The sequence below is a fragment of the Anser cygnoides genome, chromosome 15, assembly GCF_040182565.1.
Source record: "Anser cygnoides isolate HZ-2024a breed goose chromosome 15, Taihu_goose_T2T_genome, whole genome shotgun sequence".
In the NCBI taxonomy this organism is placed as follows: Eukaryota; Metazoa; Chordata; class Aves; order Anseriformes; family Anatidae; genus Anser; species Anser cygnoides.
This window is the reverse complement of record NC_089887.1, coordinates 3843724-3869512: the sequence shown is the minus strand read 5'-3', so window position 1 is coordinate 3869512 and position 25789 is coordinate 3843724. Positions and strand designations below refer to the sequence as shown.

The 25789-nt window shown below is 42.8% G+C and overlaps 1 protein-coding gene across 5 annotated transcripts in view; it reads right to left on the bottom strand.

Annotated features, from left to right (window-relative positions):
* Window positions 1-25789, bottom strand: part of SMURF1 (SMAD specific E3 ubiquitin protein ligase 1) — a 46968-nt gene that overhangs the window by 10721 nt on the left and 10458 nt on the right. For 2 of the 5 annotated variants that reach the window (XM_048063104.2, XM_048063110.2), the window contains exons 2-11: window positions 9671-9709; window positions 8882-8990; window positions 8135-8268; window positions 7950-8015; window positions 6968-7043; window positions 6364-6617; window positions 5480-5564; window positions 3060-3206; window positions 1496-1700; window positions 707-810 (exon numbers count right to left, since the gene is read on the bottom strand). In XM_048063104.2, the coding sequence (XP_047919061.1) occupies window positions 707-810; window positions 1496-1700; window positions 3060-3206; window positions 5480-5564; window positions 6364-6617; window positions 6968-7043; window positions 7950-8015; window positions 8135-8268; window positions 8882-8990; window positions 9671-9709 (1219 nt within the window). Of the gene's footprint in view, window positions 1-706; window positions 811-1495; window positions 1701-3059; window positions 3207-5479; window positions 5565-6363; window positions 6618-6967; window positions 7044-7949; window positions 8016-8134; window positions 8269-8881; window positions 8991-9670; window positions 9710-10423; window positions 16516-25789 lie in introns of those variants that run through there. The other 3 variants (XM_048063118.2, XM_048063113.2, XM_013174889.3) reach the window with 2 other exon arrangements.

Genomic DNA, 25789 nt, shown 5'->3' with positions numbered 1-25789 from the left:
GAACTGATGAGACTCTTAAGGAATGACTGTTTTTAACAGGCAGGCAAGTCTGATCTAAAACTTTAGCCTTTGTTTAGGATGTGTTCATCTTGACTACTGCTCCAACAGATCAGGACTCTCTTGAATGTGTCTTATACGTTAAAAAAGAAGCCCCACTGCCTTGGAATTCCTTCACTGAAAATAAGACGTGTATTTAACAAAACTTGTACTCTGGTTTGGATTTTACTTCAGAATCTGTATGCTTCTTGACAGACCTTGCAGTTTTAGCTGATCTCATATTCACCGCTGAAACTGCATCATGTTGCTGAGATCAGCACTTCCTAGAGTAAGATCAATAGCCTACCCTAAACAAGCCTCCTACAATCACCAGGTAATGGTGATGAAAACGGATTATTTATGGGGAAGAGGAGAAATGGAAACAATTCAATCTAGCGTTAACTCCAGTAGCATTCCCAAATCCAAAGCGTACCAAATCATTCAGTATGAGCCTTTGACAGTAGGAGGGCTGCAGGACAACTGTTAAGTCACATGCCTTCACTTTCCAATCTACCTTGGAACAAAGACTGAACCCAAGACCAGTATCTATAAATAAGATCACAAAAAATCTGCATATACTATCAACAGATCATTTGAAAGGGAATATCAGCCACGAGTCACTTTAAGGACAATTTTAGTTAAAAAGTGCCAGACAAACCCAAAATCTCACCTTGCTACTCCTCCATAATCCAGGCCTTCCTCTCCTCGAAATTTTACCATAAGCCTCTTTTTCAAGTCCTTCGGCCTCATCTTCATTATCTGACGGTAGGATTCCTGTACGTGTGTATAGATATATAAAAACATATAATTTTTTAAAAATCAGATTAGACATTTTATTTCCTTTCTATAATTAACTCTACTAAGAAGCATTAGTATAATACCTGGATTGTTACTCAGCTACAGAAAACATTCTGTTGAAGGACTAATCTAAAGCACATTCCAACGACAACTCTAATATTTATTAGCATAAAGTCCACAGAATGCTTAATTCCCTTTTGCTACACAAAGGTGCTTAGAAAGTAATCCAATCCAAGAATAGGAGAATTCCTAACCACAGTTACATTTTAAATGCCTAAATATACAAGTTGTAACAGCAAGCCTACAGATGCCCTTCAACTACTGTCATTTCTAAATGAAAAAGAATGCTCATATTTGTCCGTAAAACCCTTGTAAAGTGTATGCAACTTACCTGTCCTTATGTAAGGTGCAGGAGTTTTAGCAACTGAAATTTTGTATTGGCAAAAGAGTACGAAAGCAATCTGCACTCAGAATTTATTCTTACCAACTCCCATGTCAAACCCCATTCCTTTAGTTTCATATTTTATCAGAGTTCAGGCAACTCATTTGATGCTACCAGATTCACCAATTCTTTCACTAAACAAACTTGATGTAATAAAAGATCAGTTTTATTTACCTCTTGAATGACAAAAGCTGCTATTAGTAGTAAAGAGTCAAATACCTCAAATATTTCCTCTCTGGATACTTCAATGCGGCAGTGACCAGCTTGCGGTTGCTGAAGGGAGAGCTCATGTCTAAGAACTTTCAATTTTTGTACCAAATCTCTTTCATATCTCTGTGCAGGCAATTCCTCACCGTCTTCTAGTGACCCCTCATTTGGAGCTGGCAGAGGCTGCTGGCTGGGCTCTTTTAGCTGGCATTGATGGCTTTGAAAGAAAAGTAAAATATTTATCCTAGAAGCATAACAATAAGGAAGACGGACAAGCAACAGTGGAAAGAACTCATCAAGCTTCTCTAGGAGTAACTTGGAGTAAAATATATATTCAGGTGGGTAACGTCTATAACATCACTACCCAACATTCACGGATATAAGGAATATAGACTTGTACAATAGTCAAGAGTTTCAGCAATTTCCAGCTAAGGTTTTTCTCTTTTTTCTTTTTTCTCTTTTTTTCTTTTTTTAATGGTAATACACTGCAGAAGGCATCCTCTGTTACTATGGAGCAAGATCACTGAATGCTGACTGAACAGTAATTAAAGACTTTGTGGTATTTCTCCCACATGGAGACAACTTCCAAGAGTGTAACATGAAAAGAGATCTCTAACACAACAGCAGCTTTATAAATGGAACCACCTAACAACTGCTATGAACTTTTTTTCCAGCTCCACCCAAAATAAGGCTGGGGATTACTGATGCAGTAAAAAGAATTGCATCTATGAAGAGAAAGGGGTACTTGTCCCAGATAGATGCAGCTTCAAATATTCAACTATCCTTATCCATCAGGGGTTTATTTGGGTTGCAGGTATTTTTTTCTTTGATTGATTGTTTTTTGTTGTTTTATTTTTGTTTTTTAGATCCAGAGATTCCACAGCTCGCTTCAAGCACAGACAACTCAGATCCACAAAAAATTCTTAGCTCAGGCACAAGCACTGTCAGACTGCTTCCAGGGTCAGGTCTGTAACAGTTCAGCTGCTTTTGTGTGATGCAGAGCTTGAACTTATTAAATCCTGCTAAACCCAAGCCGGCTGTGCACAGCACCAGGCAACCAGACTGCGGCTGGCTTTATATTCCTGTTGTCTGGAGCTCAAGGAAGCACAAATCCAGTTCAGGTCTAGCAGAGCTAGCACAGAGCTAGAAGAGCTGTCAGAGAGACATGAGCTGACCGCTGTGGAACTGTCTAGCAGAACCCCTACCCTGCATCCCAGCATTTCTAGAACTGCCTATTTGCTCCAGCAGAATGTGGTCCAATTTTGCCAAACCAGCTTAAAAGATCAGCGTTTTGCCAAAGTATGCAAGTCCTCCCTTAAACCTGACTGTAAATTATAATAAAAACATTTTCGAAGAGTTTTTGTACGAAGGTTAGCCAGAACCAATGCTGACAACCAATATTCAGACCGACTAGACCCACACAGGAACCTACCTCCTTGCATCTGTTCCCCAATATCATTATTACATTTTTTTTTTCAGCCCTTCATGACTCCAAGACTGTAGTTAAAATTGTACATAAATACATGGTTTAATATTCCAAACTTGAGGGGAATTATTTATCATACAAGGTTCTTACTTCATGATGTGATGTAGTCGTGGATCTGTGAATTGTGTGGTTCTGTTGTTATGATCTACAAAATATATTCTTCCTGAAACTGTACTTCTAACTTCCCAACCTGGAGGCAAAGGTCCTAGTTCATCACAATTCACACTGTTAAGGTCTCTAAGGAGAAAAATAAACAAAGTTAAAGCACTTCTGAAGTTAAGATGAAACCAATTACATTCAGGGGGTGGGGTGGGGGAATGCATTTGGTGCTCAGTGATTCTAGGCTATGAAAGTCTTAGGAAGAAGGAGAGAATAGCTATTTTTATGTTGCCTTTTTAGAATCCTCAGTCTAAGCAGTGCAACTCCTTATGTCTGTCCTTTTAAGTCTGAAAGTAATAAAGCCATGCAGCTTAGAAGTAACTTCAATATGCAATGTCGTCATTCAGGTGATGACAGGGCTTCTCAGGGCTATAAAAGGAGGAAGAGACTTTTTTCCATAGAAAAACTTTACAGAAAAAAATCCTATTAACACCAGCGTGATCTCTGTGCAGAAAACCCAACAATTAAACAAAGGCCTCTACACCAACTGCTGCCTCCAAATGCCCAATAGGTTAAGAAGCCAAGACAGCCAAGCACTAGGATCACTTAAAAAGAAAAAATCACCTCGTTAATTAGCAAGGTTAGAATCCTAAGTATTTGACTGAGAAATCATCCGGAGGAAGGCTTTAGTGACATATTCACTCCTTTCATCCTAGATAGCTTTAAGGTATCATTCTTTCTAAGTGCTGCTAAAGGTAGTCACTCACTTGCAGGCAGCACAGTAACATCTGAATTCAATGCATAGAATGTATTTACATTTAGAGAATTTAAAATGTTTAATACCCCAGACACCTAATACAGTAAAACCGAAGAATGGCAAGAAAAGGAAGGAGAGGAACTTGAAGATTGTTGTTTAGACAGAAAGCTGTTGTTAAGTGAAATATTCTCTAGACAGCTGACATGGATTCATTTATTATCCAGGGTTGAAGAGATCACTCTATAGATTTCCTTACCTAAATTTAACCACCCAGCATCAGCATAAGTAAACCGAGAGGCTTCAGAAAAGGTAGAAACACTTTGTACATCAAAGGCTTCATTACTGTCAGAGTGAGTATAAGCCAGCAGGGGGTACACAGGGAGACAGACAAGCCTTTGTTAGGCTCCTTAAAAGAAGATTATAGTTGTAACCATTTGTTTCAATCAGCTGTGCATCTGAAAGTACTTTAGAGATCTGATTACATCAAGTTTTAACCTACATCTGTGCTAAATGCCAAGGTTAGGTTTTTGCACTGTAACTAGTAAAGAAAAGCCACCTTTAACCGAAATAAAACAAGTGACCTGTGACACAAGAAACTGTTGTGTCCGCGTACTTTGCTGGTCCCAAAAACCTGGCTCTAAGATTTGTACAGAAAAGAAGCAATAACTTTCGTTAGGCATCACTGGAAGAAGAGACACGGCTTTGGGCACGCAAGCCTGACGTGAGTGACACAAATGAGCACTGTCATTTCTTCTTCCAACTACACCAGCTAATCTAACATCAGCTATTTTCTCTCTCTCTAAACCTTATTTCTAATATCCTCCCATACGCTGTTATTATATCAACGCTTTTGCCTACACTGCTTTATATAATTTTTCTAATATCCTGTATCACGCCGGTGTATAATGCAGCCAGCACAGCAGCTGAAGAGTTACAAACTTTGTGTTTTACTACAGAATCTGGTGTGCAGGTGGCTCAGCGAAACAGCCCAGACTCAGAGCCCCTCAAGGAAGAGAGCCAGACCTTAGTCACGAAGAGCTGGATTAACTGCAGGTTAAGTTTTAAAGAGGCTTTACTAAATTAATCATGTGGAGGATTCAAATTTTCTAGCTGCAAATCATTGGTCTGAAGCATAAAAAACCCCAACGCTATTTCAAGTTTAAAGATGACAAGTGATCTCTGTTTCAGTTATACAGGAGTGGGCACTATTGTAGCAGAAGTTGAAAATTCAGTACTCAACAAGCAATGGCTTTAAGGGAGCAGTCACCTTTTTTCTTTAATGTACAGTTCAAACTGGTTTTGAACAAAGTTTGGGTTAGATTCATAAATCTGTAACTTTAACAAAAAAAAAAAAAGGAAGCCACATTGACATTCTGGGAAGAATTTATCAAATGGGAATTCCCCAAGGACTACACAGATTTTTCCTTTGTTTTACATGATTCACAGCTGAATAATTTTCTCTTTCAAAAAGTCATCTTTAATGTATGGTGAAAAGCTAACTGGAGAGGTCAAAAATTATTCCTCTGCTCTTGCCTCTCCCTTTAAATTTAGATAGTCCATTTTACAGATTTTTTGCTCTTTAAGATTCAACTTACTTCTGTACACACACACACAATTCCCCCCCAGCGATGAGTTTGCAACTATAAATACATACCTTGGTATCCTAGGGTCATGCCACGTGCTAACTCCAGTCTGTGTGTGCAAAAAATAAACCTGTCCCTGTACTGTTGTTCTTTGTTCTACAAAAAGGGAGAAAAGATTACTGTAAATTACAAATCTGAAAACAACAACCCTGAATAACAGTTTGTTTGAAACCATTAGTGTATACTGTCTTTCTGTCAGCTCTCCGAGAAAGCACTTGAGCCATCCCACCTGATGTCCTGCAGCATGGACTACTTTGTCTTTAAACACTGTCTTCACAAATTTACTTGACTACACATTTCAATAATCCTTTTCAAACTCACAAATCCAGGCACCAACATGTTCCAGTTTGTATTTTTAGACTTTCAGACAACCCAAACCCCCAAACTGGGTTTCTTTCCTCCTAGATTTGGCGTGCTCTTTTCTGAGCTTTAAATTCTCCTTAATCTTATCCTTCCTAATCTTCTGTACTACTGGCTTCTTTGTTGCTTTTATATTTTCCCGATCTTTTCTCAAACGTGGGCTCAAACTTACACGACATGCCAAGGGGGAAGGAAAAAAATAGCATTACTGCTCTAGTTTAAAGAGCTCTTTACATTCGTTCTCCCTAGATACACAGCCAAGATTAGCAGTGAGTTTTCTATAACAGCATCGTACCACAAACTCATGTTTAATTCACCATCAACCCCTCAGTGTATCCTGGAGTAGGCAACTGCTAATTAGACAATCTCAGACTTGCATCTGCACTGTTTAGTTCCTTTTCCAAAATGCAGACCATTAGATGCACACACATACTGCGTGTCCTGACAGGCAAACCACATCTATATGTTAAAATGGGAGAATTTTTCTCTGAAGTCTTTTGAAAACCGAAATTTAATAGTTCTGGAAAACTCTTACCATAGCCTTCTGGTAGGTCAGGAGACTGGTGACCATGTGGTCTGTTCTGAGGTGTCTGTACATGGCCTCTGACTTCAGGAGTCCGAAGTCGCTGTGCCTGAAGCCTCTGATCTTGACTTGGGGACTCTACAAAGCGACAATTGCCTCCACCAGCAGCCCCTGTAGTGTCTGTATACGGTGCTGGTTCCTCCATAAAACAGCTCAGCGGCCTTCCCGGTCCTGAATCTTCATAAACCGTTCTGAAAATGGGGAAACTTCAAGAGTTTCCATCACAAAGAAGTGAATGCAGAAATAACTGTTTTTCTCTCTCTGTTACTTCAAGTACCACAACTTCTAAGGCAAGCTATGACACTTTCTTAATGTTTTTATACCCCAAATTTCTTAGCTGAACAGAAACGCCAGAAGCACTGGTAACAAGAAATATCAAGTTCTAGCCAGTTTAGCATATTTTCTTCAAATAAGTATTCAGCTATAACCTTACTACCTGTTATGTATTCCCAGACAAGATATTAGTCACACTACTATTTAATATTTTGAGTGTTCATTATATTCTTTCCATGTATAAACTGTTTTTCTAATTAAGTGTAAAGAAAGCAATTCTTACCCTTCATTCTCCAAAAGCCCTCTGCAGTCTACTACAGAACCTCCTGTGCCTATTCTGTCCCGTGTCTGTAAACTGACTGCAATAAAAACCGAACACAAGTTAATAATAAAAGAACAATTGTTCCCTAAACAATAACAGCAACCACTGAACAAGCCACATTTATATAGGGTAAAATATTAAGGAACGCTAAAGCTTAGCACACGAGAGCACACCACTTACCACAACCCCTTCTATAACCCTAAAGCATTATTCATTTTTAAAAAGGGAGAAAAGAAACCAGAGGCATCACATCATCAGAACTTAAGCTGAGTCTGTTTCTGTAAATATCAAACATGCCAGCTGCTACATCTGCATTTCACGAGGATTCAGAAAGGTTAGCTAGAAAGAAATAGCTCGCCACTAGATGTCATCGTTACGGTTAGAATCTGGGCTTTGCCAAACATTTATGCACTTCTATTGAAAAGCTTGGGTTTGACGCGGGGGTGAGGCACCGCAGTGTGGTAAGATGGGTTAAGTTAGGCGTCCAACCAGCATTGCCGAAAGTGAAAAAATATTGCTGAAATTTGGAAATGGGTTACATGAGCCAGCGATCAAGAATGGTATTAAAACAGCAATTCGCAACATTTCTTTTACCTCCTTTAGGTCCTGTTTTCCAGGTAACATTCTGTTTGCCTGTCACCTCCATCCTAATACAATCAGTTTTACAGAACATTCACCCTTCCAGAGCTGCATTAGAAACCTTGCCAAATGCGCTCCCTATTTTTAATATTGTTTCCCATTATCTAATGAGAGAAACCAAACTGCTATGTAGGAGTACAACAAAAAAAAATTCATGTTATGCAATTTAATCCCATTAAAGTCTGAAGAAACAACACAGAAAAGGCATTGAAGCAACGGCTGGGGGTTTCTGTTTTTAATACAGCATTTGCCCATGTACTGTATTTACCTAAGAAGATAAATGTTTAACCAAGAGCGTTCTTACCCACTATTTGGCCTCGTACAGCATCAGTATCTGTGGGATTTAGTTTGCATAGATCCAAACGCTGGTCTGCAAATGAGAATTGGAAACATCAACAAAACACTGAGGGGCTGGGGGAGAATACTACCCACTACTCAAACACGAGGCACTGAAGGCCCCTGGCTGTGCCAGGCAGGGACTGCTCTTACATCCAGTATCTTTTAGCCTGCTGATGGCATTGGAGAGGAGTCGGACACACCCCAGGAAGCCAGCTCCCTGTTTCTTGTGGATTTTTTTATGGTTCCATACACTGATGGTTATGGAATCCGTCTTGCCAACGTATCTAGAAAAACACATATTGGAAGAGTAATTTTAGAAAAAAAAAGAACTCCTTTTTACTCTATAGCATTTATGCTTTATTTGGTACAAATTCTGACACATTTTAGTACATTGGTCATGCTCCTTTATTATAAATGCAAAAGTGCTTAAGGCTGAAAAAGTGTTATTAATGAATTACTGTGCTATGATTTTACACAGCACATTAAATTGATATTTCTGCAGCACGAATTAACTACAGACAGCCTCATTAAAACCTATGCGTCAAGCTAATTAATGTACAAAAATTTTAAATTTATGTTTCTAATATTTTGAAGAAAATAAATCATTACAACAAGGACAATCTTTTCTAAAAGCTGGCCTGCACTGCTCCAATAGAGCTTGCTCTAAGCAGTTTTGCTGTGTACCTAACACGCAGATGTTGCCACATTCAAACACCTAGAAGCAAGAGATGTAAACCTTTATTTGCAGGTCATTTTTTGTTATTGCAAAAATTAGTCCTCCTCAGCAAATGTGATTCTTCTTGGTAACAAAAAATGAAGCTGCAGTGGCAACCCTTGCACTTCGTTTAACAGATAAATCTCAAAGAGTTTTTACTTATGACCTAAGAAATAACTCACAGATCATAATGCTGGTTCCATTTGGGGTCCAACGTGTTCTTCACAGTGTCAGTGGAATGGCACTGACCTGACCCATCAACAACTATTTTCGCAAATGGGTCAGGAAGTCCTGTGGAAGGGAAAAGGGGCTGTTAAACTCGATGCTTTTTCTTTTCTTTGTTTTGTTTCTTCCAATACAATGCTATCATGAGCTCTTCCCCCCTTAAGCAAGCTGCCATTTTCCTAAAACTATTTTAGTAAATCCAAAATGAGTTCCAAATTAAAGAACAAGGTACTTCTGCCCTACACATTGATATCTGCCATAAATAGTACAAGAATTTAGAAAACGAAAGGTTAAATGTGCTCAATTTAACAGTGCTTAAGTGGCCCATGCATACAGAAAGCAGGCATTTTGATTCAGAAAGCAGGCATTTTGATTCAGTCCTTAACGTGACATCGAGACTCCAGTTGGACCCTTGGCAAGTTTTTTTGGTTGGCTGGTTTTTAACAACTACATCCCTATGAGATAGATGCCATTGGTAACCCTCACAAAAAAAAATCTGTAAGTAGCAACCTGCTTGCAGTCTCATCAGCCAGACTTCCAACTTGAATTTGCAAGCCCTTGGTCTTTCCAAGGCTAGAGTCTACACCGCCCAAATACAATTCAGAGCAATGTGCATTTATGTAGTAATGCAAGCACGGAACCACAGAACAAATCACATACCCAAATAAGCCATGACGGTAATGCACAATCTGCAAACAAACCTGATTAATCAAGAGCAGAAAGTTATACAGTTGGGGCATACTTACTGAAGAAATCTTTCTTCGCAAGATTCTTGGCACATAATACTGCAAAACAAAATACCGGATAAAGAAATCTTAAAACCATAAACAAAACCTTCCAGCAATCATACCAATTACAACAGTACACGATCTGCACTCTTAAAAGAAACCCAGATATTATATACGAGCATTGTTTTCTTCACCTGTGATTGGAATTTGCACTTACAGAAAGAGAAAAATCCTTTTGCTGCTTTTGTTCTATCGTTGCAAAGTACAGAAGATTTAACGAACGTCCCTTTGCATTAAAGCCTTCAAACTTTCTATACTACGTGCTCACGCAAGCGCTAAAACAGAATTTTGCTGCCATTATTTCCGAACCCATCCATTTGACAACGAGGACTAAGCAGTTTTTGAACCAAGAATGGCTCTGGGGCTCCTGGAGACAACTTCTATATGGAGTCCCATCAAAGGCTGCGCAACCTCCTGCTCTTTGCATGCAAAAGTTTGTGGTACGTTGTAAAAGACGGTATCAGTGGCGTGCTGTACCAGCCCAACACCTCACCAATACAGAAAGGTTTTGGGGTGAGTATCACACGGCCTCATTCAGGAGAAAACAGATATACTGGGGGGGGGGGGGGGAAGGCAAGTTTTTTTTCCTTTGGAAGGGCCCCAAACGAGACATCATTTCCCTGTCTCCAATTGTGCTGAATAACAGAGTCGTTTAAGCAAAAATTAGATCAGGAAACTTGCATCAATCTCTATTTCTATTAGGTCTATTACCAGCCACAAGCCTCATTTTGCTTTTCAGTAAGGGTTGCTCAGTACGCTCTCAGCAATTCAAGTTGCTCGGTATCCATTAAACTCTTATAGCAGGCCAGGAAAAGTTACCACAGAGCCAAAGATGAAAACATTAGAGCTGTAACTTACCTAAAACTGGGAGAAAGAGAGAAAGAAGCAAGAAAGACGATTATAAAAGACCCAACTATCTTTGAGGTAGCCTCTTCCCCATCAAGTTCTGATGTTCTAGCACAAGAACGAACGCTCAGAAAACATCGAGACGGCCACGTCCCCTGGCACAGACCCCATCCCACCTCACTCCTAGCTTGCAGGCTCACTTGGGGCATTTACACACGTTGGCTCTGGGTTGGACAAAGTGAAGACATGGTAGCAAAAACGTGGTAATTTTTTTATCGTCATCATTTTTTGTACTTCTGCTAGAATTCCACCTCTCATCTCCAGAGCAATGCCCACCTTCCAAAATAGCCAGCAGAATAAAATCTACCTTGCCTCACACGTCAACAGATCGAAGTCTTAACCCAGATGTTAAAATTAGTGTAAAAAATACACAAATCCTTTGTTTTTTAATAATTAAAGCAGCTGCAACAGGAAACTATGATTAGAAGGGATTAAAAACTACGTACTTCTAACGCTGGCAAACCGCGGAATCAGAGAAAGCTCCTCTTATGTATTTAATTTCAACAGCTGACCAAAGACGAGAAGGCTGGAGGACTACAGCAGTTTGATTTGAAATCAAACAGGATTACAATCACAGACCGCTGCTCTATGGAAGCGCATCAGAGCAAAGCTTAATTTCCTCTTCCTGTCCTGGGTGCTTTGGAAGAAAAAATACCAGAAAACCAAGGAACGAGCACAGGTAAAATCAGAACCTGGATGTCCTCGTAGTAGCCAGAATGAATTTTAAAGTACCCGCGAGTGGTGCTGCTTTTCCTTTCTCAAAATCAAATAACTCACACCGTGTCCTGTCCCCAGTTCTACGAACACATTAAGCTGGAAAAGCACGCCATCTGTAACAACCCGAGTGCTGTCTGACTGTATAATTATTCCATTTATTCTATATTTCAGGTGTGCTCTCTAGAGCTAACTAGCAGCCCAAGTTTCATAAGCTATTATTGAAGAATTATATTTTTCATTTAATGCTTTTCCCTCTGCCACAGGCTTTCGGTCCGCAGTAGAGGAGCGCGGCTGCCAATTTTCCAGTTGCAGCCTGTGAAACCCTCAATTTCGGGTTGCAAAAATCATTATTCTTTCTAGTAAGAAAAATACTGCCGCAACAGCTGGTAGCAGAAAGAAACCTTGACGGAGCAGTCTCTAGAAGCAGCCTGCCCAAGAGCCACCGGTGGCTTTGCTCTACTATTTGCACATTAAACTGACTACGGCGAAAATATTTTCAAGTGCCCTATCGCTTAAAAGCTATACGGTTCGAAATTCCAGTAAAGAAACGGGTGACAAAGGTCACCAACGGGACACTTGGGCATGAAACTATGCCAGCAGCCGGGCAGACAGCCCCTCCCTGCTCTGCGAAGCCGTGCTCGTGCCAGATTTACTTCTTAAACGCATTGCCTCCAACGGGACTTGTGCACGACTGCCAGATGGGTCTGACTGCTGCTCCTTCAGGCCCGACACCCCTGCACTCGGGCAGATTTAGCTCCAAAGGCTTACAGAGCTACCGATTTTATCCCCGCATCATAGGCGGCTGCCCACTGAGCAGGGGTAGAAAGGGATGGACGCTGCTTCGGGAGGGCGCTTTGCACAAGCTCTGCGCAAAATCCAGCCTTCGATCTGTCCAGCGTGCTTCTCCTTTTCCTTTTCCTTTCTTCTAGGCCAGCAAGGCTCCTTGTCAGCAGGAGGGATCTCCCCGCGTTTGTTGCAAAGTTACGGAAGGCACCGATTCTCCCGCCTCGGTCATTTGCATTCTGCTTTCTGAAAGTCAACTGACTTGTTTCAGCTTGACACGGGATTTGTTTGGACGGCGCTGCGCATTGCCGCGCGGTGCTGGAGAGCTGCTTTCATGCAGCAGAGCCCAAGCACCGCTCAAACAACGTCTTCACATCGAGATTATAATATTTATAAAGGGATGGGAAGGTTTTTTTTTTTTTAAGTACCTGACATTACTGAGATAATTTCAAAGGCTAAATTAGCCAGCTGGGGAAAGTACGAGCGTGAAAGCATATTTGGCAGGAGGTGAAGAAAGGACGAGCTGTAGACAAAGTCGGTATTCACCCTGGGGATGTCTTCAGTGCAGCCTGAGTGCGTGGAGCCGTTCCCGTGCCAGCCCCCGTTGTCCACCCAGCTCCAAGGCAGGGGTGAATCAGCTGCTGCGGCTCGGGAGGTGCCGCGGGAGCGACTGCAGCCAGGTGTAGTAAGAAAAGCGCGGCGGCACCGCCGCCTTCACAACCCGGGCTGAGAATTGCATCAGAAAGCTGCTGCTCCACCAGCAGGCGACCCACCTCTGCAGCGGGACTGATCCTCTTCGGGAAGGAGGCTGAGGAAGGGAGCCTGGGCGAGGAACCATTTCAAACAGCCCAAGCGCACAGACCCAGCCTGCAAATCAAAGCCGGGGCGTGCGGGTTCCTCCTCCCGACTCGTCTGCGCCCCAAGGAGCGTGGCTGGCCTGCCAGACAGCCCGCACGTTGCCGTCTCTGCACCACCACCACATTTATCCACACCTAGCACGCCCCGTCCCACGGCACTAAGCCACTGTAATTGTTTTCAGCTGCACTCGGTAAAAACGAGGCAGTGTTTTGTGACACAGAAGGAAAAATGGGGAGCGATGGAAAGATTCAGTAGGCACCAGCCTGCACCGGTGCAACAGAGCAGCCAAATCTGTGGCTGGGCCGCGTCCACTCACCCTTTGCTCTGTGCTCTGGAGTTAAAGCTAAGCACCTCCTTGCTCAAATTAAGGATTTTTGCATGTGGATAGGAGCTGAGCCAACAACAGCACTCAATTTAGCGCTCAAGCTGATTCTGAAGACAAGACAAACCAGCATTACGTCCACGTCTGCTGCAGGAACGGGGGGCAGGTCATACTGCAAGATGCTAGCAGGTAAACCTCGCAGCCGTCTTCGGCCTTCCTTTGATATTCCAGGTTAATCATTTGTGCCTGCACAAACACGCAGCTGGATTCCAGGATACATTCGTTTTACTTTCTGACAGAAAGTAAACACAAGGCCAGCAGGCCGGTGACGTAGAAAGGACTTTACTTAATATTTACTTCTGTGCAGGCCATCTTGAATCGCACAGATACGCAGCGTGATCGTTAAAAGCATCACGGGCTGTCGGAGTGCTTGGAGATGTAAGCAACAACAAGGGAAAGCTTTCTTTGGAGCAGAGGGGAATAGGGATCCCATCATAAAATGAAACTGAACTTACTGAATACCAGTGAAAAATAAGAAGGCTGAAAAATGTGATGCAGCCGAGCAATGGAAACGTCGCAGGTAACGCTGCAAAGCCCGCCGGGCTCTTTTGGCTCACGGAGCTGGCAACCTGTGCGCCGGGTGGGGAGGGCCCGGTGTGTCGGCACGATGACCCCGCGCTGCCTTGCTGCCTGCTCCTCTCGGCAAGGTTCTTCCGTCCTGAGAAGGGCCGCAGCAGACTGCGCAGACAAATAACGTGCTCAAAGTGTAAAGAAAAAATCCCCCAGAAAAAAAAAAAAAGAAGAGCGAACATCAGCCATTTACCACATGCTGCTCCAACCCCCCAAGGCACCACAGCCCACAATTAAAATCTTTGCTGAATCTGTTTTATGAAATCGCTTCTCATCCGAACGGTTCGGTGCATTTCGTGTGGAAAATACTCCGAATACCACGAGCCACCCCTCCTGAAACGCCTTTACGAATGGCTCTACTTGGCGTTTCTATTCCCTGCACGTAACCTTAAATGAGACTTCACTGCAGATAAACGTCTGGGTTTATTTCTACTACCAGGCAACCCAGGAAGGTTCTTAAGTGTTTTGTTTTTTTTTAAGGCTGACAATCATTTATGTTTGATGGGGGTACAAGAGCAAGTTTAATGGAAAAGGAAAGATGGCTAAAGGCACCAAGTGTGTAAAAATGTGGTTTCTTTGCAGCTAACCACATCACTGAGCTAAAACACCCCATTTTATTCACATATCGAAGCTTAAGTTGTCACCACAAAGGCCAAGGTTTCTATTCTAGTCGTCTTCTTGTTTGCTTTAAGAATACTTTTGGTCTTCCCCTCTGTCTGCTTCAGCCTGAAACGCATAAATCCACAGACTGCTTTAACTTTTCAGTAACCGAGCCTGAATCGCTGCCGTGCTTAACGCACAGAACAGAAACAACCTCGAAGTTTTACGTTACGTTTGCGAAACAGAGCAATTACCTGTACAGAACTCATTTTACAGACACGTATGCATTGATGTGTACACGGAGCTGCCTTCATTAGTGAGCTTGGTATCACAGTGCCAAAAAACTCGCAATCTGACATGTAAGCCACCCAAAAAAACCCAAGGCCCCTCCGACTTCAGGGCTGTGCACGTCACACCCCACCATCTGAAGACTCTGCCTGAACTCAAGCTAGAACTGAATTTAGCTAGCAGATTAAAGCAATGCTTCATTAGAAAACCTCAGCTCTCAGAGGGCTGCTAGATTTGGTACACGAAGCCTTTTTGTGGCCCTTTTGTGTAGGCTGCAGTAAAAATCAAAGCCTCTTTTCAAGGCATGCTTTCCTCGTGGGCTGGAACTTGGCTTCACACAGCCAGTCGCAAACACTAGACAACTTTGAAGAGATCTTCAAAAAACCACACACCCAGAAAAAGCCATTTTTATTAGTCCATTAACATGTCATTAAAGTATCTACTTAGCCCAGAATCAGAATTCCATCCTACCTAAGCATAAAAACGTCATGCATGAGAGAGAGCCCTCGCAGAGCAAACACCACCAAGTTGACAAAACAGAGCGGTTTCATCTCCAGGATTCCTGAGACGTACTCAAACTGAAAAATCCTCTTGGGCACTGACCGACGGTAAGCCTTCACGTCTTACACATACACAGCAGCAAGGGCTGCTTAGCCCTCAAGAAAGTAAATCGGTAAAACAATAAAAATAAATAAACAAACAGCACGGGGCCATTGGAAGAACAAGGCTCGTTAAATTCCCAGTTACCTGAGACTGCATGCAGTACGGCGAGTAAAGCAAGTTCAAGAATGAACTGATACCAACCCTGGAGAAACGCTAACGGTTATGGAATTAGTTGAAGACCTTTGCAGGGATTAAACAAAAAGAGGAGATCAATAGGAAGCTGAATTAATGCTGATGTACAGAATCAGAGAAAGGCGCACAGATCAGACAAGTGGAAATAAGCACATCCAATTATCTCTCAGAGTAACACTTTTCTCTTGTTCTCCCTCTGTTCACCCATAACAAATGCCTGACACAAAGGCGAACACCCAGATGAAATTTTTCATCAAATCCTAGCTATCACATCAGTTTTCTTACAAGTTTGCTATGCTTCCTCTAATCCAGGCCAAGAACCTTCTCCTGTTCTCTACGCGTCTATTTCCTAGTCAGATACCAAGTGCAAGAACCCCAGCGGCTGGAGCGTTACAGCCTCAGGCCTCAGAGCAGGAGCCACCCATGGACCTTATTTGCCCCTCGTACAACGGCGCAATTTCCAGCTGCACTGAACTCCTCCTTCTCACTCAAGCTGTAGTTCCAGGGGCTTTGGTGGTGGTGACGAAGGCAAACCTTTCATAAACTGCTTCTTCATCACCTTCGGCTAATTATTCATCTTGGCCCTGCAGCGATTTCTTAGCTGTAGGGGATACAACCAGAGGTACTGGGGCAAGAGTGAGACCGTGCCTTGCGAAGCCTCCTCTGCCATCAACAAAGTGCCCCTGCAGCACCAGCCACCTTCGCCTTCCTTTACCTTTTCCTTGCAGACCACCTCCCAACACGTTCAAAGCGCAACCATGTTCTTCGGGCGCTGGAGTTCAAGAGGTAAGTTACCAGTCAACGTCCCCATTTTATAGCAGCTGGAAAACCCATTCGCAAAGAGAGCCGCTCCCAAAAAACACCCCATTGCTCACAGCTTTACCAGGGAACACGTTAACAGCAGGGGAAGTCAGATGGAACTACCCTACAGCTTAAAAAAAAGTCCTCAGCCACCACCAACACATCTGCCAGGATCACAACCAAGTGGAATAAATAATTCTGTAGAGATTTACCAAACGCGGTCAAGTTTTTGTTTTGGTAAGATGTCCACAAACGGCCTCCCAGTTCCTTGAAAACGGAGCAAATGCTCGGGCTTCAGCGATATTGTCAGCTTCTGTATACACAAGTAAGAAAGAGAAACAACTGGAAAGAACTCAAATTTTTCATTAAAACCACACAGAATAATATTCTATTCTCAGGGCAAATTCAATCTCTTAGCTGACAGCTAAATAAAACAATTTCAATAACAAAATTCCTACTGGAAACACAAAACGGCATTTTACAGTTACTCCCCATTTCATTGTGCGTTAGCTTCTGGGAGCAACACAGCTCTGCGCTGCTTCCCTTACACATCTTGCATCTCCCACCACACAAACCTGAATAATTTCTATTTTTAAGCAAATAGTATTGCTCAAGATAGGCTTATCTGCACGGCTTGCACTTACTTGTGCTCACATTTTGAAACAGACACCAACGTGCGTTGTGCAAGATCAGTGCTGTGAAGCTGAAAGCGTGCCACAGGACTGACTATGGGGCTCAGTTTTCTTAAATGACATTAGAACTAAGGAATAAAACTGTGTTGAAGTCTTAATACTTAGCTTTTATAGTTACCCAAGTGCTGAAAAAGCATCTGGAAAAAAATTCCTGAAGCATGAAAAACATGTTCCTCCACCCACATGCACTCATAACTCAGATTCCAAACTGAATTTTACTCAGATTGCCAAAAATATTTTGCACTTTTAACACTTGGAGTTTTCAAAGCACCTTTCGCAAAGCCATACAAGTGTCAATACCTGACAGGACTGAACTCTCAGCCTAACACTGCTCACAAAGAGAGCCGGGATCGAGCCCAAAGCCAGTCCCATTCCATACCCTCAGTAAACAACAGGTCCCTTCTGGAAAAAAAAAAAACAACAATCCAAATCTTCAGACATATATATTTGTTTCTCTGGAAAACACCAGATGAACAACAGTGCATTACAACGGAAATACAGAAAAAAAATATCCACTCTAGAGATGAATACAAAACTATGCTCCTTTTCACTACCACTTTGGCAGAAGTCGGATTTTAACTAGCTGACTCTCCTTTCTGAGAATGAAAGCCCCTGTGCAGCACGGCCTACTGCTAAGTCAGCGTTTAATTTAGGTGTGTTTCATTTAATGCCTCTGATCTCCATTTCCATAAGTTAAATGTCTAAAGTGTTCAACACCTTATTTTCATTATCAAAAAGAAGCTTACGAGGACTCTCCCTTGCAGCCGATCATTTGCTTACTAATTCAGTACATAAAAGGCTTTTCAATAAACATTATGTTCACCATAAAACACAGAACTTTAGATTCCCCTCCTTGCAGATATTCTCTGTGGGGCTACCCATACCATTAGCACAACTATATTTTTTATAACCAGTTTGTGAGACTCCAGTTACAAGCACATTTATACCCTAACAGCAGCTCCCCCCCCCCCCCCAAAACGCCATCCAATTAATGGACCCGGAGTTTTTACAAGACATTCGTTTCCGAAGCCTGATAGGAAAACCTGCCCAACTGCTCTCTGCTGCTTTATAAAGGAGGGAAAAGTGTAAAACAGAAGACCAAAACCAGAAGCAAGACATTTGAGGATGTTTACCACGCGGCTAAAATTAGCGGACCATGCAACCACACCAATTAAAACAGATCCAGCCTTGGGGTCCTGTCCACGGAGCGAAACATTTCTGAAATAATGGGACAAACGGAACCTCGGGTCAGCTGTCCTACCCGAGGCTACAGGGAACTACAGCTACTGCATTTTCTGACCCAGCGTTATCTCCAGCTCTCTTTACATACATGCAGTCCAGCTTCAAACTATCTTCCTGTTCTGCAGAAGGCAGAAAAAAGTCTGACCTTCCAGGGCAAAACATGCAAAAGCTGCAAAAGCAGAAACATGGTATTGAAAATCTTGGCAGGTTTGACGTTGCAATAAAAACATTAAATTTCAATGAAATAATAAAAAGTCTAAAATTACCAAGCTAAAACTAAGCATATTTCTCCCTTTAAAACCTAAAAGGTGTTTTGTATCTCCAAGAAGTGGTTGGTATTTCTATGTAGTCCTTCATATATGGGTAGGGTCAATATTTCAACCAAGCAATTTGACTGTAGAACACTGTTCTAGGGGAGGAAAAATGAACACAATTTAACACATTCTTAATCTCAGTTTTAACACTAAGATATGTTTTTCCAGACAGAACCAATATTTAGCTTCTTTGATATCTCACAGCAATTAAATATAGTACAAATCAACTTTAAGGAAGAACATTCTCCAACGAGGGTATTTTAATGAACAGTAAAAAAAAAAAAAAAAGTCTGGTTTTCATCAAACATTAAGCAGATTGCTTAAAAGCAAAAACATTGCTATTGCAAAAACGAATGGTGTGAAGTCATGTGTAAGTTGTAAACTATGTAAACTATTAGTCATGCAGGTTCAGATGTATCACTAGAACAGTTTTAGTTAAACAATTCACACGAAAAAACGCCTTACAGCTAAATTTCCAGGTTGGGCCCTAGTCAGGGCAGGGCTGCTCAACTCAGGGTTAACCTAGAGCTGCACAGTGAACCACGGAAAGGAAGCTGGCAAGGGAATTGCTTGGGTGAGCTAGGATCCTGCTGATGGTGACATTAATCGCCAGCAAAAGGGAAAACAACAACAAAGTCTTTGAAAACACAAAGTAAGGAACAACCAATTTTGCTAGTTATTTTTAGAACTCAAATTTAGAAGTATCAAACCACCATCACCACGTTTAAGCATATTCAAGAACCTACATTTCTTCATTCATTCTTAAAACATCTGAGTGAAGAAATTCCAATGTAGAATTCCAGCAGAAATTTAGCCTACACAATAGCTGGTAAATAAAAAGAACAGACTTCGGGAAGAAAAAACATATACCGGGTTTAAGCTGTTTTTCTAAAACTCAGGCTCATTTTGTGTTTCTTTAAAAACTCTTGCAATAAATATTTGCTCGAAATCTTCTGCAGAGAATAATATTCATCAAGCACCTCTTCTAGCACTACTACAGCTTCAGTAACTGTTACCAGACCAAATTCCAGTGGATACTGGATGGCTTTTCAACAGGCACTGTCAACACCCTAGAATTCTTTCATAAGTAAATGAAAAGCATTCCTGATATCAAGCAAGGCATCAGTACCGTATCAGTGCTTTAACATCACGTACCTGAGGTAACAAATGACTTAGAATATGGGCATGGAAAAATACTTTATGTGCTAGAAATTCAGGAAAATGTCTAACTGAGGTATACTGAGTGCTTTTTGGCATGTTTGGATAGAAAGATAAAACGCCACAAGCTGTGTCATATATGCTGCTCCAAGCTACAGGCCCCGCCACCAAAAAACCCTTTTTCATGCTCTTACAGCTTTTGCCTTCCTTATTTGCAAATCTGTTGTTCATTTTGCGGTAAGCATGATAACAAACAGATGAGATGGAGGAGTACTTTCTGAACAGAGCGCGAGCGAGCTCCGATTTAAAAATCAGGGCATTGAAAGCCAATACTCAGCAAAGAGTTAACAGCGTGCAAAAGCCTCTAGCAACGAGTTCATTTTGTTCTGGGCTACTTAGCAAAGGGTCAGCCAAAAATTGAACCAGCTGGAATTCATTCAGAAGTACTTCTTGCTTCCCAGAGCTCCCCGGGCTGCAGTTATCAACCTGAGAGTAACAAGCGCACGGATCATCAGGATCGAGCTGGTGCTCGAAAGAAGTGTCCCAGCCTAATGGCCCGTAATAAATGACGTTTTGATCCTAACTTGGACCTTAGGACTAAGTTATAAACGCTCCTAGTGTCTTGTGGGAAAAACTGTAGGATTTGCCCAAGGTAGACGGAATTAAAGAATTCTACCGACCTCTCTGTTCGGTGATTACCTTGTTACCAGCTCCCGTACATGTAACACTCAGTGAGCCCTTCTAACCTCAGTCCTTTTGCTGTAGATGCTGTCAATACAAAACAGACAGTATGAAATACCGAAGTGGGAAGATTACCTGTTGTTTTTTAATCAGTTAAATAAAGAAACTATTACAAAAAACCTCCCAGAGTAGTTCAAAATACCATTTAGATACCTTGCTGTAGGAAAAGACACCTCAAATGCCCAGGTAAAGTTTCAAAAGTAATGATTGTTTAAGCACTTAAGTTACAAAAATGGAAGAATGACTCCAGGAATTCAAACACAAGTTAAAGGTGCACAGTTTAAATTCAGAAAAAGAAAAATTTTGTTTGCTCAAGTTAAATTCTTGGCATCGCTTCTGATTTTGAATGAAGTACATTGGCTGGTTTAGAACACTGGTTTTAACTCCTGGAAAAACTGAACTCCACAATCTTAGGTTTGTTTGCTAATTATTCAGTCCGTTATGATCCCTTTCAACATCCGCCCGAGATGTTACAAACTGCTCCTCGCTTTCCTTATGCATTTTTTTCCCCTCATTTGTTCAGAGGGCTCAGCCTAAACCCTTCTTGTTTGCAAACGAAATAAAAAAAACACAGGAAGCCCTAAACACACGACAGTGTTTGTTCCTGGCTGGTGAAGGGCACCAGCATTAAAAGGTGAGCGGTGACCCTGGCTACCTGCCAGTGGCAATGCACGTCTCGGCTCGCTGCTCGGGCCTGGTGCCAGATGCTGAACACCGAGGGGATGTGGGGACAAGTCAGGGGGTGACAGCGGTGGCACCCCTCAGCCAGCAGGAGCAGGGGCACGCAGCTGTAAGGAAGCCGCGGCAGAGGGGAAAGGAAGAGAACGGGACAGAAGCAAGGCTTGTTCCAAAAAAAGACTGTAATTACAGAGATATTAATAGCTTCTGGAAGGCAAGATTTTATAATTCATTCACCTACTTCTGCTCTTTCTATTAACCCTAATACGGAGTCGCTGTTTTCTTCTATCTGACATTTGCCCACTTGTTGCAGGGGAAACATTCCTTGTACTGTAATAAACTTTGCCAGGAATTAGTATGAAAGCTATTAGTACGTGGAGGAAGAAAAATCTCATTTAACAATGAGTCCAAGCTAAAGGTATAACAGGAGAAGGAAACAATGAGTAAGAAACGTTTTTGTTGCTGCTGCCGTACAGTTAGCCTTGTCCACAAGAAGCCCATTCACGCACCCTCCGCAATCTCCCTAATCACCTATTAGTCACCCCAGTGGTAATTCCCTACAAGTACTTTGGCTTGGGTCGTGCAACGGCTGGGAGACCCAAGTGACATCAGCTCTCCTCCGATTTCCAGGCAGTGAGACGCGCTTCCCGGCGCGGAGAGGCACGCGCCCGAGGAAATGTGGGTCAGCGAGCGCGCATCCTACCGCTGAACGTGCGCGCTGCTCTCCAGGGACTCGCGGCGGCGTGACTCAGGAGCAGCGGGCTGGCTGCAGGCTCACGATGCTCGTCTATTAATGAGATTATCACCGTTCCTCGCCGGCCTGTCCACACCACGCCGCCAGGCAGCTAGAACAGATCTTCAAGGAGCCCAGCACTCACAGAGCGAAATGTTGTGTTTTACGGCCGTGCTGAACAGCACTGAAAACGTTAAAACGACGTGGAACACCGACAGCCACATCACGCAACAGTAGCCATTAAGAGGAAACGTCTGCCTTTGAAAATAATTAATCACCCGTTGTGTTTGCCTATAAACATCCCGATCTAACAGGCATGTGTTTCGCTCAGCCGAGCAGCAGCAAGATGGACAACCAGACTAGGCTGCTCGACTGGGGACGGAGGCATCAGGAGCGGTACCCTGCCCTGAAAGCACCCATTTGCCTCCCCCGGCAGCGCCCGGGCTGGATGTGGTTAACCAGTAACCTCACGCAGCGCGCTAGCCAGCCCTTCTGCCAAGCAGGGCTCCCCAGCAGTACCAAAGTTCAGCAGATCCACGCCAGATCAATGTCACCGCTCTCTTACACAAGCAAAGCCGGCCTCTCCACTTTAGGTACTTTCAACAAAACGTCTAATTCTTGCGTGACCTACGGGAGGCACAAAACCGCGCGAGCTGAATGGCACCAAACAAGATTTCATGAAAAGCAGGCTTTTATTCCGAATAAAGCCGTATCAGCCTATGTGTTACTCCCTTGTTCTAATTATATAGGACAGCATCTATTTAAACTGCCAAGTTAATGACTTCGAATTTGATCAATAGGCTCTGTTTATTCAGCCCAGCGCTACTGACGGTCACCAGGGATGAACAACAAAACAAACAGACTGGTTACAGCAAATCTGCGGTTGAGGTGGGGTGCATACGAAAAATCCACAACCTGCGATTTAATCGGGGGGTGGGGAGGGAAGCCCACTGCCACAGCGAGACGCCCCATTTCCCTTTGTGTCCATAAAACATTTATCCGCGTTGTTCCGCGAAGAGCGAAGTTGTGAGCTGCGTGAGCTCAAGCATGACTAACATCACGGATACAGAAGGACTCCGAGCCTTATCTTGTACCATCTAGCTATGTTAAATATTTCACATTTGTTTTCAGATTAAGCCATGGTAGCACACGGCAACAACAAGGGGACATCGGGAAGCCTTTGGACCATAAGCAGTGACTTCCCTCCTTGTCACCGTACCCGCTGCTGAAGGAAATTTGCTTTGGAGCCGCTTTGGGAAAGGCCGGAACCACCGTCTTGAAAGCAGGATGACAAATGTCCTTGACTAAACCTTCTGCCAGCAGACGGACTGTTTTACTTACGGACTAGCTAAATAAAAATAGTTCAGAACGAAAACAGCGTACAGTGTGCGTGTAGCCTTCCAGCAAAGATGGTTTTAAATTTGAAAAAAAAAAAAAAAGCTTTCATTGCCAACAGTTTCTCAACAGCGGCAAGGTATGTGGAAACCCCCAGCGATTTTTAAAGAACACCATGCAAGGTATTCAATAAAGGAAACCCCCTTGCTAATCCCAAGTGAATCTGCTGTCACAAAGGCTGAGATTTTGATGAAAACGCTTTATTGCATTGTTCTGACCAGGGTGCTTGTTTACAATTTTTCTCGACATTATACTTTCATCGCTTTGCCTGCGAGAGGGATCGCTATCTGCCTGGCACGAAATGTCAGCGTCCATTCCATCAATAAATTATAACCCACTACTGCTCTGATACCTCGATCAAAGGTGCTACGGACGTAAGACGGAGCATGAATGAAAAGATGCCATGTCTCTTCCTACAGTGCCTTCGTGTACGCCTTTCATATTCAGACGTGATTTCACCCAAGTGACAACACTCGCTCGCTGGATCATGGAGCAATAAAACGTGAAGAAAGTTCTCTAAACAAAATGGTCTCATCAAACTGCTATAGAAGTATTAAATTTTAGCCTTTGTGCTTAAAAAACAACGCATGGAGCCAGCCGCTTCAGTCAAAGCCTAAGAAGTTTGCTTTCCATTTTAAATTGATTAAATAGATCCAATACATTAAATTCTGCATGGATGGTTAGCAGTGCTAATATTCTAGATAAAATGAAACGCTCTGCGAGGAATATTAGGGCGAGCTCTCAGCAGATGTATTACTTGCTCTCACAGTAATTTAGTGTAACAGAGGCCTAACAATTTCACTGAACACGATTACAAAAACCAGCTCCTCACAGTTTAACACAGAAGCTCCCAGAAGTACCTATTTCTTCACTAGGTACTCAGCACAGGGAACGCACTTGAAGAGAGGCGAAGGCTTTGTGGGGACAGTAGAATAACACTTGATTTTTTTTTATTAAGGTGATTCCCATTTATCAAAGAGCCGAGATATTAAACGTGAGCCTTTATTTCCATTCATATCGCTGAGACGGCTCGCACACCTAGCGATCTGATATTGTCCGAGCTCCGAATGACAAACGGCTAGACAGAACCAAAAGAGAGCAAAATTTAATAAACACTTTTCATAAGAGAAAAGCCTATAAACAACGTTTCCCTCCTTACTAAAATAAGCTACGTGGCGTTAATTTGAAGTGATAGCGCTGTTCTTTTAATTAAAAAACGCCAGTAGGAGGCTGATGCATTGTGTGATGCTGTAAGCGACAGGCTCGCAGGATGCAGATGAATCTTTGTGTAAGGAATTACCGCGCAATTTCATCTGGGTTAAGAAGCAAAACGAAACCCCTAAGTGAAACCAGATGTAGACAAGGTGTTACCACTGGTGATTGATAAAGTCTTCTGGATCTTTCCCTCAGAGCACGTTGTGAAGTTCTCGGAAACAAAACCCCCAAAAGACAACAGCCCGCTCACTCCAGTTGTTGGATTACGAGCTAAGCGCATCAAGTGCGACTCGTTACAGGTGCGTGGCCCACCTCGGAGCTCCTCTCCCATTCCCGTCCCCCCCTGCAGGCCTGAGCCCGCTGCCTTTTGGTGGGACAGGGACCGAGTCCTGCACCCTGCCCACGGCTCGGGTGGGTGAGGGAGGACTGACTGTGCCCAGCCCCGCATCTTCAGCAGGCTTGGAGACTGTATATTGAGCATCTCTGCCCTTACCCGATTTGACTGAAATCGGATGAAGACCCCCAAATTATTTAGAGAATGACAGGTGTGATCCCCTTTTCAGCCTGGTTATTTTTTTTCAGTCTGGAAAGAAGCTTAAGCCTGTCCCCTCCGTTTATCCATCAGCCTGATGGTCAACTAAGGCAGTGCTGTCTTCCAAGAGCCGCGGACAGCTTGGCGTGCCAGGTTTCACTGCTGATTGGCAAAACCTCCAGAAGCCTAGAAAACTGATTACTATCAGCTTTCTGATCTAGCAGAAGTCCCTGCAAAAATATTTGCCAGATCCTTTTCCCCCTGGCCTTTTAAAATAATTCCACCACTTCGGAAGGGGTTGGCAGCCACGACTAGGACCTCCTGCACATCTATGCTACAATTCTGTGATTGCTGCTATCATTAAAAAAAAAAAAAGCTCTACATGGGCATCTGGAAGCATGACTGTCTTAACAACTGGCAGCTGCTTTGCCTGATAGAGCCGCCGCAGTAAGGAAACATCAGAGAAACAAGCAGGGCATTTTGTTTTTCCTTGGTATAGAGACTATCCAAGAGAAGTCAGTTTATCTAAAGGTTTCTAGCGTATTTACTCACCAGTCCTACAATGACTATTTCAATCACGTTTACACTACCTGCAGCATCTCTCAAGCATCACAGATTAATCTGATTCCTTCTGGTGTTTCAAAGTCTGTTTTCTCTCTGCACACTTGTACGATTTG